Raw genomic sequence first — 12,127 nt, 5'->3', positions numbered from 1 at the left:
CCCAGTACATCCCAGTGTCCCCCAGCCCTCCCAATACATCCCAATTCACCCCTCCAGTCTCACCCCCAGCGTCCCCAGTCCCTCCCAGTATATCCCAGTCCCTCACAGCACCCCCTCCAGTCCTCCCAGTCCCTCCCAGTTCCCCCCCCAACACAGTGTCCCCAATCCACCCTAGTGCCCCCCCTCCCTTTTGGCTCCCCCAGTCCCTCCCAGTACATCCCAGTGTCCCCAGTGCCGTGGGAACGGAGGCGGAACCGCCCCAGGGCTCTGGGAGGTGCCCCCCCCGTCCCCCCCCTCCCCCCCCCCTTGTCCCTGTCCCTTGTCCCCGTCCCCTCCCAGGGGATAAATCAGCTCCGGGCCACCCCAGTGGGCACCAGTGGCACCATGGCACTGGGGTGAGTGGGGACACTGGGGGGGGACATTGCGGTTGGGGGGGGGACAGGGACACCCTTGGGGTCACCCTTAGGGACAGGGACACCCATGGAGACAAGGACACCCATGGGGACACCCCTGGGGACAGGGACACCCATGGGGACAGGGACATCCTTGGGGACACTTTTGGGGACAGGGACACCCATGGGGTCACCCTTAGGGACAGGGACACCCATGGGGACAAGGACACCCATGGGGACACCCCTGGGGACAGGGACACCCATGGGGACAGGGACATCCTTGGGGACACTTTTGGGGACAGGGACACCCATGGGACAGGGACACCCTTGGGGACACTTTTGGGGACAGGGACACCCATGGTGACACCCACAGGGACAGGGACACCCATGGGGATGGGGACACCCATGGGGACACCCCTGGGGACAGGGACACCCATGGGGACACCCATGGGGATGGGGACACCCATGGGGACAGGGACACCCATGGGGACACTTTTGGGGACAGGGACACCCTTGGGGACAGGGTCACCCTTTGGGATGGGGACACCCATGGGGATGGGGTCACCTTGGGGATGGGGACACCCTTGGGGACACTTTTGGGGACAGGGACACCCATGGGGTCACCCTTAGGGACAGGGACACCCATGGGGACAAGGACACCCATGGGGACACCCCTGGGGACAGGGACACCCATGGGGACACCCATGGGGACAGGGACACCCGTGGGGACAGGGACACCCATGGGGACACTTTTGGGGACAGGGACACCCATGGTGACACCCACAGGGACAGGGACACCCATGGGGACAGGGACACCCTTAGGAAAGGGACACCCATGGGGACAAGGACACCCATGGGGACACCTTTGAGGACAAGGACACCCATGGGGACAGGGACACCCTTGAGGATGGGGACACTTTTGGGGACAGGGACACCCATGGGGACAGGGACACCCATAGGGACGGGGACACCCATGGGGATGGGGTCACCCATGGGGTCACCCTTAGGGACAGGGACACCCACGGGGATGGGGACACACAGGGGACACCCGTGGGGACAGGGACACCCTTGGGGACACTCTTGGGGACAAGGACACCCTTGGGGACACCCACGGAACCGCCCCCCCCCCAGGTCCAGGCAGATGAAGGCTGCCCCCGTCCTCCTCCTCCTCCTCCTCGGCCACACGGGTGAGTGCGGGGGGACCCCCGGGGACACGGGGGGGACACCCTGGGGACACGGGGGGGACACCCTGGGGACGTGGGGGGGCACCCATGGGGCACCCGTGGGGTGTGGGAGGCTCCCAGGCCCATCTGGGGGATACTGGGAGGTCCCAGAGCCATACTGGGAGGTTTTAAAGCCATACTGGGAGGTTTTAAAGCCATACTGGGAGGTCCCAGGGGCATACTGGGAGGTCCCAGTGTCATACTGGGAGGTCTCAGAGCCATACTGGGAGGTGCTGAGGTGACACTGGATGTCCCAGAGCCATACTGGGAGGTCCCAGGGCCGTACTGGGAGGTCTTTAAGCCATACTGGGAGGTCTCAGAGCCATACTGGAAGGTCTTTAAGCCATAATGGGAGGTTTTAAAGCCATACTGGGAGGTCCCAGGGCCATACTGGGAGGTCCTACAGCCATATTGGGAGGTGCTGAGGTGACACTGGAGGTCCCAGAGCCATACTGGGAGGTCTTAAAGCCATACTGGGAGGTTTTAAAGCCATACTGGGAGGTCCAAGAGCCATACTGGGAGGTCCTACAGCCATATTGGGAGGTGCTGAGGTGACACTGGAGGTCCCAGAGCCATACTGGGAGGTCCCAGGGCCATACTGGGAGGTCTTTAAGCCATACTGGGAGGTCTCAGAGCCATACTGGGAGGTCCCAGAGCCATACTGGGAGGTCTCAGAGCCATACTGGGAGGTCTTAAAGCCATACTGGGAGGTTTTAAAGCCATACTGGGAGGTCTCAGTGTCATACTGGGAGGTCCCAGGGCCATACTGGGAGGTGCTGAGGTGACACTGGATGTCCCAGAGCCATACTGGGAGGTTTTAAAGCCATACTGGGAGGTCTTTAAGCCATACTGGGAGGTTTTAAAGCCATACTGGGAGGTCCCAGGGCCATACTGGGAGGTCTTTAAGCCATACTGGGAGGTCTCAGAGCCATACTGGGAGGTCTCAGAGCCATACTGGGAGGTGCTGAGGTGACACTGGAGGTCCCAGAGCCATACTGGGAGGTCCCAGGGCCATACTGGGAGGTTTTAAAGCCATACTGGGAGGTCCCAGTGTCATACTGGGAGGTCCCAGAGCCATACTGGGAGGTGCTGAGGTGACACTGGGGATCCCAACCCCATACTGGGATAATCCCAGGTGACCCTGGGGGTCCCAACCCCATACTGGGGGGTCCCAAACCCATACTGGGATGGTTCCAGTGTAACGCTGGGAGTCCCAAACCCATACTGGGATGGTCCCAGGGTGACACTGGGGATCCCAAATCCATACTGGGAGGTCCCAAGGTGGCACTGGGGGTCCCAAACCCATACTGGGATGGTCCCAGTGTAACACTGGATGTCCCAAACCCATACTGGGGAGTCAAGAGGTTACACTGGGGGTCCCAACCCCATACTGGGGGGTCCCAAACCCATACTGGGATGGTCCCAGTGTAACACTGGGAGTCCCAAACCCATACTGGGATGGTCTTAGGCTGACACTGGGAGTCCCAAACTCATACTGGGGAGTCAAGAGGTTACACTGGGAGTCCCAACCCCATACTGGGATGTTCCCAAGATGATACTGGTGGGTCCCAACCCCATACTGGGATGGTCCCGGGGTGACACTGGGGATCCCAAACCCATACTGGGATAATCCCAGGTGACCCTGGGGGTCCCAAACCCATACTGGGGGGTCCCAAACCCATACTGGGATGGTCCCAGTGTAACACTGGATGTCCCAAACCCATACTGGGGAGTCAAGAGGTTACACTGGGGGTCCCAACCCCATACTGGGGGGTCCCAAACCCATACTGGGATGGTCCCAGTGTAACACTGGGAGTCCCAAACCCATACTGGGATGGTCCCAGTGTAACACTGGTTGTCCCAAACCCATACTGGGGAGTCAAGAGGTTACACTGGGAGTCCCAACCCCATACTGGGATGTTCCCAAGGTGATACTGGTGTTCCTGGGCCACCCCCCCCGGCCCGCTTTTTTTTGGTTTTTTTTTTGGGGTCCCCCAGGTGGGCGCCCCACGAGCGAGCTGCTCTACCCCTTCGGGCCGGAGGAGGGGGACACGGCCACCCCCCGCGAGGACGACGGCATGAGCCCCGAAATCGCGCTGTGGGAAACCTTCTCCTTCTACGGGGTCCCCCACCGCTCCCTCTACGTGAGTGCCTGGGCCCCGGGGCATTGTGGGAAAGAGGGGGCGGGGCGCTGGGGGGGGGGGGCGGGGGGTTGGGGACACCCTTGGGGACACCCTTGGGGACACCGGGGGTGGGACGCCGTGGGTTTGGGTCACGTTGGTTGACGACGTCGTGGGTTGGAGGCGCCGTGGTTGGGGACATGACGGGTTTGGGGCGTCATGGTTGATGACGTCATGAGTTGGGGACGTCGTGGTTGGGGACATCGTGGTTGGGGACACCATGGTTGGGGACATCATGAGTTTGGGTCATCATGGTTGATGACGTCATGAGTTGGGGACGCCGTGGTTGGGGACATGACGGGTTTGGGGCGTCATGGTTGATGACGTCATGAGTTGGGGATGCCATGGTTGGGGACATCGTGGTTGGGGACATCATGGTTGGGGACATCGTGGTTGGTGACACTATGAGTTTGGGTCATCACGGTTGATGACATCATGACTTGGAGGTGCCATGCTTGGGGACATCGTGGTTGGGGACATCATGGGTTTGGTCCATCATGGTTGATGACGTCATGAGTTGGGGTCACCATGGTTGGGGACATCATGGTTGGGGACATCACGGGTTTGGGTCATCATGGTTGATGACGTCATGAGTTGGGGACATCATAGTTGGGGATGCCATGGTTGGGGACACCGTGGGTTTGGGTCATCATGGTTGATGACGTCATGAGTTGGGGACGCCGTGGTTGGGGACATCGTGGTTGGGGACATCATGGTTGGGGACATCGTGGTTGGTGACACTATGAGTTTGGGTCATCACGGTTGATGACATCATGGGTTGGAGACGCCATGGTTGGGGACACCATGGTTGGGGTCATCATGGTTGACGCCACCATTAGTTGGGGACACCATGAGTTGGGGACACCATGGGTTGGGCCACCATGGTTGATGACATCATGAGTTGATGACATCATGAGTTGGCGACACCATGGTTTGGGGACACCATGGTTGGGGACACCATGGTTGGGGTCATCATGGTTGGGGTCATCATGGTTGACACCACCATTAGTTGGGGACACCATGAGTAGGAGCCACCATGGCTTGGGGACACCATGGTTGGGGACACCATGAGTTGGGCCACCATGGTTGATGACATCATGAGTTCGGGTCATCATGGTTGATGACATCATGAGTTGGGGACACCATGGTTGGGGACACCATGGTTGGGGACACCATGAGTTGGGCCACCATGGTTGATGACACCATGGGTTTGGGTCATCATGGTTGATGATGTCATGACTTGGAGGTGCCATGGTTGGGGACATCATGAGTTTGGTCTGTCACGGTTGATGACGTCATGAATTGGGGACGCCATGGTTGGGGACATCGTGGTTGGGGACACCATGGTTGGGGACATCATGAGTTTGGGTCATCATGGTTGATGACGTCATGAGTTGGGGTCACCATGGTTGGGAACATCATGGTTGGGGACACCATGGGTTTGGGTCATCATGGTTGATGACATCATGAGTTGGTGACACCATGGTTTGGGGACACCATGGTTGGGGACACCATGAGTTGGGCCACCATGGTTGATGACATCATGAGTTCGGGCCATCATGGCTGATGACATCATGAGTTGATGACATCATGAGTTGATGACATCATGAGTTGGCGACACCATGGGTTGGGGACACCCTAACTGGTGGCCACCACGCTTGACCACGCCGCCACCGGTGTCCCCCACCGTGACCGAGTGCCACCACGCTTGGTGCCCACCCCCCACCCCCCCCCCCATCCCCCACCCCCACCCATGGGTGCCACCAGCTGACCGCCACCTCTCCCGCAGGTGAACAACAACGGGGTGGTTTCCTTCGGGACGGGGGTCTCCGAATTCACCCCCAACCCCTTCCCCTTGCCCGGCCACCGCCCCTTCGTGGCCCCGTACTGGGCCGACGTGGACACCAGACTGGGAGGGGACGTCTTTTACCGGCAAACCCGGTCCCCGGAGCTGCTGGCCCGCTTGACCCGCGAGCTGGCCCCCGCCGTGCCCCCCACCGAGGAAGCCCCCAGCCCCACTTGGGCCTTCGTGGCCACCTGGGACCGCGTGGCCTTCTTCGGAGCCGCCTCTGATAAGGTGGGGACAGGGGGGGGACACGTGGGGACAAGGAGGGGACAAGGAGGGGATGAAAAGGGGGGGGTGAGAGGGGGCACGGGGAGGGGGTGGGGGGCGGTGGGGGGACGTCGGGGTGGGGGGTGGGGACACGGGATGGACATGAGGCTGGATATAGGGCACGGGGACACAAGGGGACAACGGGGACACGGGGGGACAACGGGGAGAGGGACAAGAGGGTGCCGTGGATCCGGGGACCATGGCGACATGGTGACAGGGTGACACGGTGACAGGGTGACATGGTGATGCGGTAACGCGGTGACAGGTTGATAGGGTGACAGGGTGACACGGTGACACGGTGACAGGGTGACACGGTGGTAGGGTGACACGGTGACACGGTGACAGGGTGACATGGTAACAGGGTGACACAGTGAAGTGGTGACAGTGACAGGGTGACAGGGTGACATGGTTACAGGGTGACACAGTGACAGGGTGACACGGTGACAGGGTGACATGGTGACAGGGTGACACGGTGACACGGTGATGTGGTGACGGTGACAGGGTGACATGGTGACACGGTGACACAGTGACAGGGTGACATGGTGACAGGGTGACAGGGTGACAGAGTGACAGGGTGATGCAGTGATGCAGTGACAGGGTGACAGGGTGACAGGATGACGTGGTGACAGAGTGACAGGGTGATGCGGTGACACGGTGACACAGTGACATGGCGACACAGTGACAGGGTGACAAGGTGACAGGGTGATGCGGTGATGCAGTGACAGGGTGACAGGGTGACACGGTGACAGGGTGACACAGTGACAGGGTGACAAGGTGACACAGTGACATAGTGACACAGTGACGGGGTGACAGGGTGACAAGGTGACAGGGTGACACGGTGATGAGGTGACACAGTGACAGGGTGACACGGTTACAGGGTGACACAGTGACAGGGTGACACGATGACAGGGTGACGCAGTGACATGGTGACAGGGTGACACAGTGACATGGTGACACGGTGACATGGTGACACGGTGACATGGTGACAGGGTGACAGGGTGATGCGGTGACACGGTGACACAGTGACACGGTGACACAGTGACAGGGTGACAAGCTGACAGGGTGATGCGGTGATGCAGTGACAGGGTGACAAGGTGACAGGGTGACAAGGCGACACAGTGACATGGTGACACAGTGACGGGGTGACAGGGTGACAAGGTGACAGGGTGACACGGTGATGAGGTGACACAGTGACAGGGTGACAGGGTGACACGGTTACGGGGTGACACAGTGACAGGGTGACACGGTGACAGGGTGACAAGGTGACACGGTGACAGGGTGACAGGGTGACGCGGTGCCACGTGTCCCCGCAGGTGAACACCTTCCAGGCCGTGCTGGCCACCGACGGTGTCACCTCCTTCATCATGCTCAACTACGGGGACATCCAGTGGACAACCGGCATCGCCAACCAGGGAGACCCCCACACCGGGCTGGGGGGCGTCCCGGCACAGGTGGGGACAATGGCGGGGGACAGCGGGGACACCCCGACCCCAGGGGAGAGGTTTTGGGGGAGGAAAGGGGGTTTTGGGGAGGAAAGGGGTTTTGGGGGAGGAAAAGGGGTTTTGGGGGAGTTAAGGGGATTTGGGAAGATTTAAGGGAATTTTAGAGGAGTTAAAGGGGTTTTGGGGGGAGTTAAGGGTTTTTGGGGAGGAAAGGGGTTTTGGGGGAGGAAAGGGGGTTTTGGGGGAGGAATGGGGGTTTTGGGGGAGGAATGGGGGTTTTGGGGGAGGGAAGGGGGTTGGGGAAGAGTTAATGGGATTTGGGGGGAGTTAAGGGGATTTGGGGGGAGTTAAGGGGATTTTGGTGAAGTTAAGCGATTTGGGAAGATTTAAAGGGATTTGGGAAGAGTTAAGGGGATTTGGGGGGAGTTAAGGGGATTTTGGGGGAGGAAAGGGGTTTTGGGGGAGGAAAGTGGGTTTGGGGGAGGAAAGGGGGTTTTGGGGGAGGAAAGGGGATTTTGATGAAGTTAAAGAGGATTTGGGAAGAATTAAGGGCATTTTGGGGGGAGTTAAGGGGATTTGGGGGGAGTTAAGGGGATTTTGGGTGAGGAAAGGGGTTTTGGGGGAGGAAAGGGGTTTTGGGGGAGGAATGGGGGTTTTGGGGAGGAAAGGGGGTTTTGGGGAGGGAAAGGGGGTTTGGGGGGAGGGAAGGGGGTTTTGGGGAGGAATGGGGGTTTTGGGGAGGAAAGGGGGTTTTGGGGGGAGGAAAGGGGATTTTGGTGAAATTAAAGGGATTTGGGAGGAGTTAAGGGGATTTGGGAAGATTTAAAGGGATTTGAGAAGAGTTAAGGGGATTTGGGGGGAATTAAGGGGATTTGGGAAGATTTAAGGGAATTTTAGTGGAGTTAAAGGGATTTGGGCAGGGTTAAGTGGATTTAGGGCAGATTTAAGGGGATTTGGGCAAAATCAATGGGATTTGGCACGGAATTAATAGGATTTGGGGCAGAGTGAAGAGGATTTGGAGAGAGTTAAGGGGATTGGGGCAGAGTTAAGGGGTTTTGGGACAGAATCAATAGGATTTGGTGCACAAATCAGGGGATCTGGGGCAGAGTTAAGGGAATTGGGGCAGAATCAATGGGATTTGGGGTAGAATTAATAGGATTTGGGGCACAGTTAATGGGATTGGGGCACAGTTAAGGGGACTGGGGCAGAGTTAAGGAGATTGGGGCAGAATCAATGGGATTTGGGGCAGAATTAATAGGATTTGGTGTCCAAATCAGGGAATTTGGGGCAGAGTTAAGGGGATTGGGGCAGAATTAATAGGATTTGGAGCACAATTGAGGGGATTTGGGGAGAGTTAAGGGGATTGGGGTAGAGTTAAGGGGATTGGGGCAAAATCATTGGGATTTGGGATGGAATTAATAGAATTTGGGGCAGAGTTAAGGGGATTGGGGCAGAATTAATAGGATTTGGTGCCCAAATCAGGGAATTTGGGGCAGAGTTAAAGGGATTGGGGCAGAGTTAAAGGGATTGGGGCAGAGTTAAGGGGATTTGGGGCAGAGTTAAGGGGATTGGGGCAGAGTTAAAGGGATTTGAGGCAGAATCAATAGGATTTGGTGCCCAAATCAGGGAATTTGGTGCAGAGTTAAAGGGATTTGGGATACAATTAATAGGATTTGGGCCGCCACTCATAGGATTTGAACCCAAACCACCAGGAATTGCTCCCAACCACCCCCACACCACCCCCAAAAGCCCCGATTCCCCTTCCCCATGCCATAACCCCCCCAAAAACCCCCACTAAATCCCCATCCCACCCCCCCAGGCCGGCTTCAACAGCGGGGACGACGTCCACTACTACAACATCCCGGGCTCGCGCTCGCCCGCCGTGTTGGCCATAGGCCGCACCAGCAACGTGGGGGTCCCGGGGCGTTGGATTTTCCGCGTCGACGTCTTCACGGCCACCGAGCCCCCCCCCGAGGTCCCCAAGACCCCCCCCCGGCCGGTGTCACCCCCCGTCACCAATCCCTCGGCGGTGGCGGTCACCGCGACGAGCCGGGGACGAAGCACGGAGAAGGAGAAGGAGGAGGAGGAGGAGGAGGAGAGGGAGTATCTCTGCTAGGGGTGAGGTTTTGGGGGGGGATTTGGGGTCTGGGGGGGTGATAAAGGGGTGTTTGGGGACATTTGGGGGTTGGGGACATTTGGGTCACCTTGGAGGGGGCATTTGGGGTCATGGGGACATGGGGTTGGGGACATTTGGGTCATCTTGGGGGGCATCTGGGGCATCTTGGGGGTATTTGGGGTCATGGGGTCTTTGGGGTTGGGGGTGTCTGGGGGGTTTTTGGGGACCCTGGGGGTTGGGGACATTTGGGTCACCTTGGGGGGACACTTGGGGACATGGGGACAAGGGGTTGGGGACATTTGGGGACATTTTAGGACTCCTGGGGGGCATCTGGGGCATCCTGGGGGGCATTTGGGGTCATGGGGTTTTTGGGGTTGGGGGTGTCTGGGGGGTGTTTGGGGACCCTGGGGGTTGGGGACATTTGGGTCACCTTGGGGGGGCACTTGGGGACATGGGGACAAGGGTTTGGGGACATTTGGGTCCTTTTGGGGGGCATTTGGGGACATGGGGACATATTTTTGGGCCCCCCCGTGTCCTTTCGGGGACCCCTTTCCTCTTGAGCCACCCGAAAATTTGGGGACCCCCCCCCTAACCCACCCCCCCCCGATGTCCCCTGGGGGTTGGGGACCCCCTGACCCCCCCCCCCCCAAAAAATGTCCCCCCCCCAGGAGGTCAACAGGGACGCGTCACCGCGGCAGCGCCAATAAAGCCCCCGCCGAGCACCCCCCCCGTGTGACATTTTTTTTTGGGGGGGGGGGGACACATTTTTGGGGTGGGGGGGACATTTTTGGGGGTGGGGGGGACACGGGGACACTTGGGGACAAGGAGGCGGGGGGGAGGGGACACCGCCCCCGGCGCCGGGTGGCACCGCCGGGAGGGTGACGCGGGGACGGGCGCGGGGCCAGGAGGAGGCGGCGGCGGCGGGGACGCTGGGGGAGGGTGCCTACAAGGGGTTTACTCCGGGTGCTACAAGGGTTTTACTCCGGGTGCTGCAACGGGTTTACAGTTTGTGGTACAATGGGTTTACACCTGGCACTACAATGGGTTTACACGTGGCATTACTATGGGTTTACTCCGGGTGCCTACAAGGGGTTTACCTCCGGGTGCTGCAATGGGTTTACAGCTTGTGCTACAAGGGGGTTACACCTGGCATTACAATGGGTTTACACCTGGCACTACAAGGGATTTACTCCGGGTGCTACAATGGGTTTACAGCTTGCGGTACAAGGGGTTTACACCTTGTGTTACAACGGTTTTACACCTTGCACTACAACTAGTTTACACCTTGCGGTACAACGGGTTTACAACTGGCACTACAAGGGGTTTACTCCGGATGCTGCAACAGGTTACAGCTTGTGCTACAAGAGGTTTACACCTGGCATTACAATGGGTTTACACCGGGTGCTACAATGGGTTTACTCCGGGTGCTACAATGGGTTTACACCTTGTGGTACAATGGGTTTACAGCTGGTGCTACAACGGGTTTACACTGGGTGCTACAACAGGTTTACAGCTTGCAGTACAATGGGTTTACACCTGGAGCTACAACTAGTTTACACCTTGCGGTACAACGGGTTTACAACTGGCACTACAAGGGGTTTACTCTGGGTGCTACAACAGGTTTACAGCTTGTGGTACAATGGGTTTACTCCGGGTGTTACAATGGGTTTACACCTGGTGCTACAATGGGTTTACAGCTTGTGGTACAATGGGTTTACAGCTTGCGGTACAATGGGTTTACACCTTGTGGTATAGTGGCTTTACACCTGGTGCTACAATGGGTTTACAACTTGTGGTACAATGGGTTTACACTGGGTGCTACAATGGGTTTACGTCTAGTTTAGTTTTGTAAAGTAGTTTACAACTAGTTTACGTCTTGCCCTACAACTAGTGAGTGCCTTGCACTACAACTAGTTTACATTTTGCTCTACAACTAGCTTACACCTTGTACCACAACTATTTTGCACTACAACTAGTTTACACCTTGCACCACAACTACTATCTTGCACTACAACTAGTTTACACCTCGCACTACAACTAGTGCCTTACACTAGTAGTGTTTTTCACTACTACCAGTGTGTATCTCACACTACAACTAGTTTACACCTTGCACTACAACTAGTATCACACTACAACTAGCTTACACCTTGCACCACAACTAGTATCTCACACTACTACTAGTTTACACCTCACACTACAACTAGTGTCTTACACTACCAGTGTTTTTCACTACTACCAGTGTGTATCTCACACTACAACTAGTTTACACCTCGCACCACAACTAGTATCTCACACTACAACTAGCTTACACCTTGCACCACAACTAGTATCTCACACTACTACTAGTTTACACCTCGCACTACAACTAGTGCCTTACACTAGTAGTGTTTTTCACTACTAGTAGTGTGTATCTCACACTACAACTAGTTTACACCTCGCACCACAACTAGTATCTTGCCCTACAACTACTTTACGTCTTGCACTACTACTAGTTTACACCTCGCACTACAACTAGTGCCTTACACTACCAGTGTTTTTCACTACTACCAGCGTGTATCTCGCACTACAACTGGTTTACACCTTGCACTACTCGTTTACACCCTGGGGGGGAGGCGTGGCCACGCCCCCTCGCCTGGCCACACCCCTTTGGTTGGCCACGCC

General features: G+C 57.4%; 1 protein-coding gene across 1 annotated transcript; it reads left to right on the top strand.

Moving 5' to 3' along the window:
* Nucleotides 1-384: 384 nt before the first annotated feature.
* Nucleotides 385-9,466, top strand: LOC309889336 (sushi, nidogen and EGF-like domain-containing protein 1; the record flags this gene model as incomplete). Its single annotated transcript, XM_082782110.1, has 6 exons — nucleotides 385-395; nucleotides 1,524-1,579; nucleotides 3,614-3,759; nucleotides 5,585-5,872; nucleotides 7,222-7,359; nucleotides 9,170-9,466. 6 exons carry the CDS (start codon nucleotides 385-387, stop codon nucleotides 9,464-9,466), a joined length of 936 nt encoding a protein of 311 aa, XP_082638236.1.
* Between the last annotated feature and the right edge of the window lie 2,661 nt (nucleotides 9,467-12,127).

This window comes from Aythya marila, assembly GCF_965140915.1.
Source record: "Aythya marila genome assembly, chromosome: 36".
NCBI lineage: Eukaryota > Metazoa > Chordata > Aves > Anseriformes > Anatidae > Aythya > Aythya marila.
Note: the sequence above shows the minus strand (reverse complement) of the source record. Positions and strands in the feature narration are given on the sequence as shown.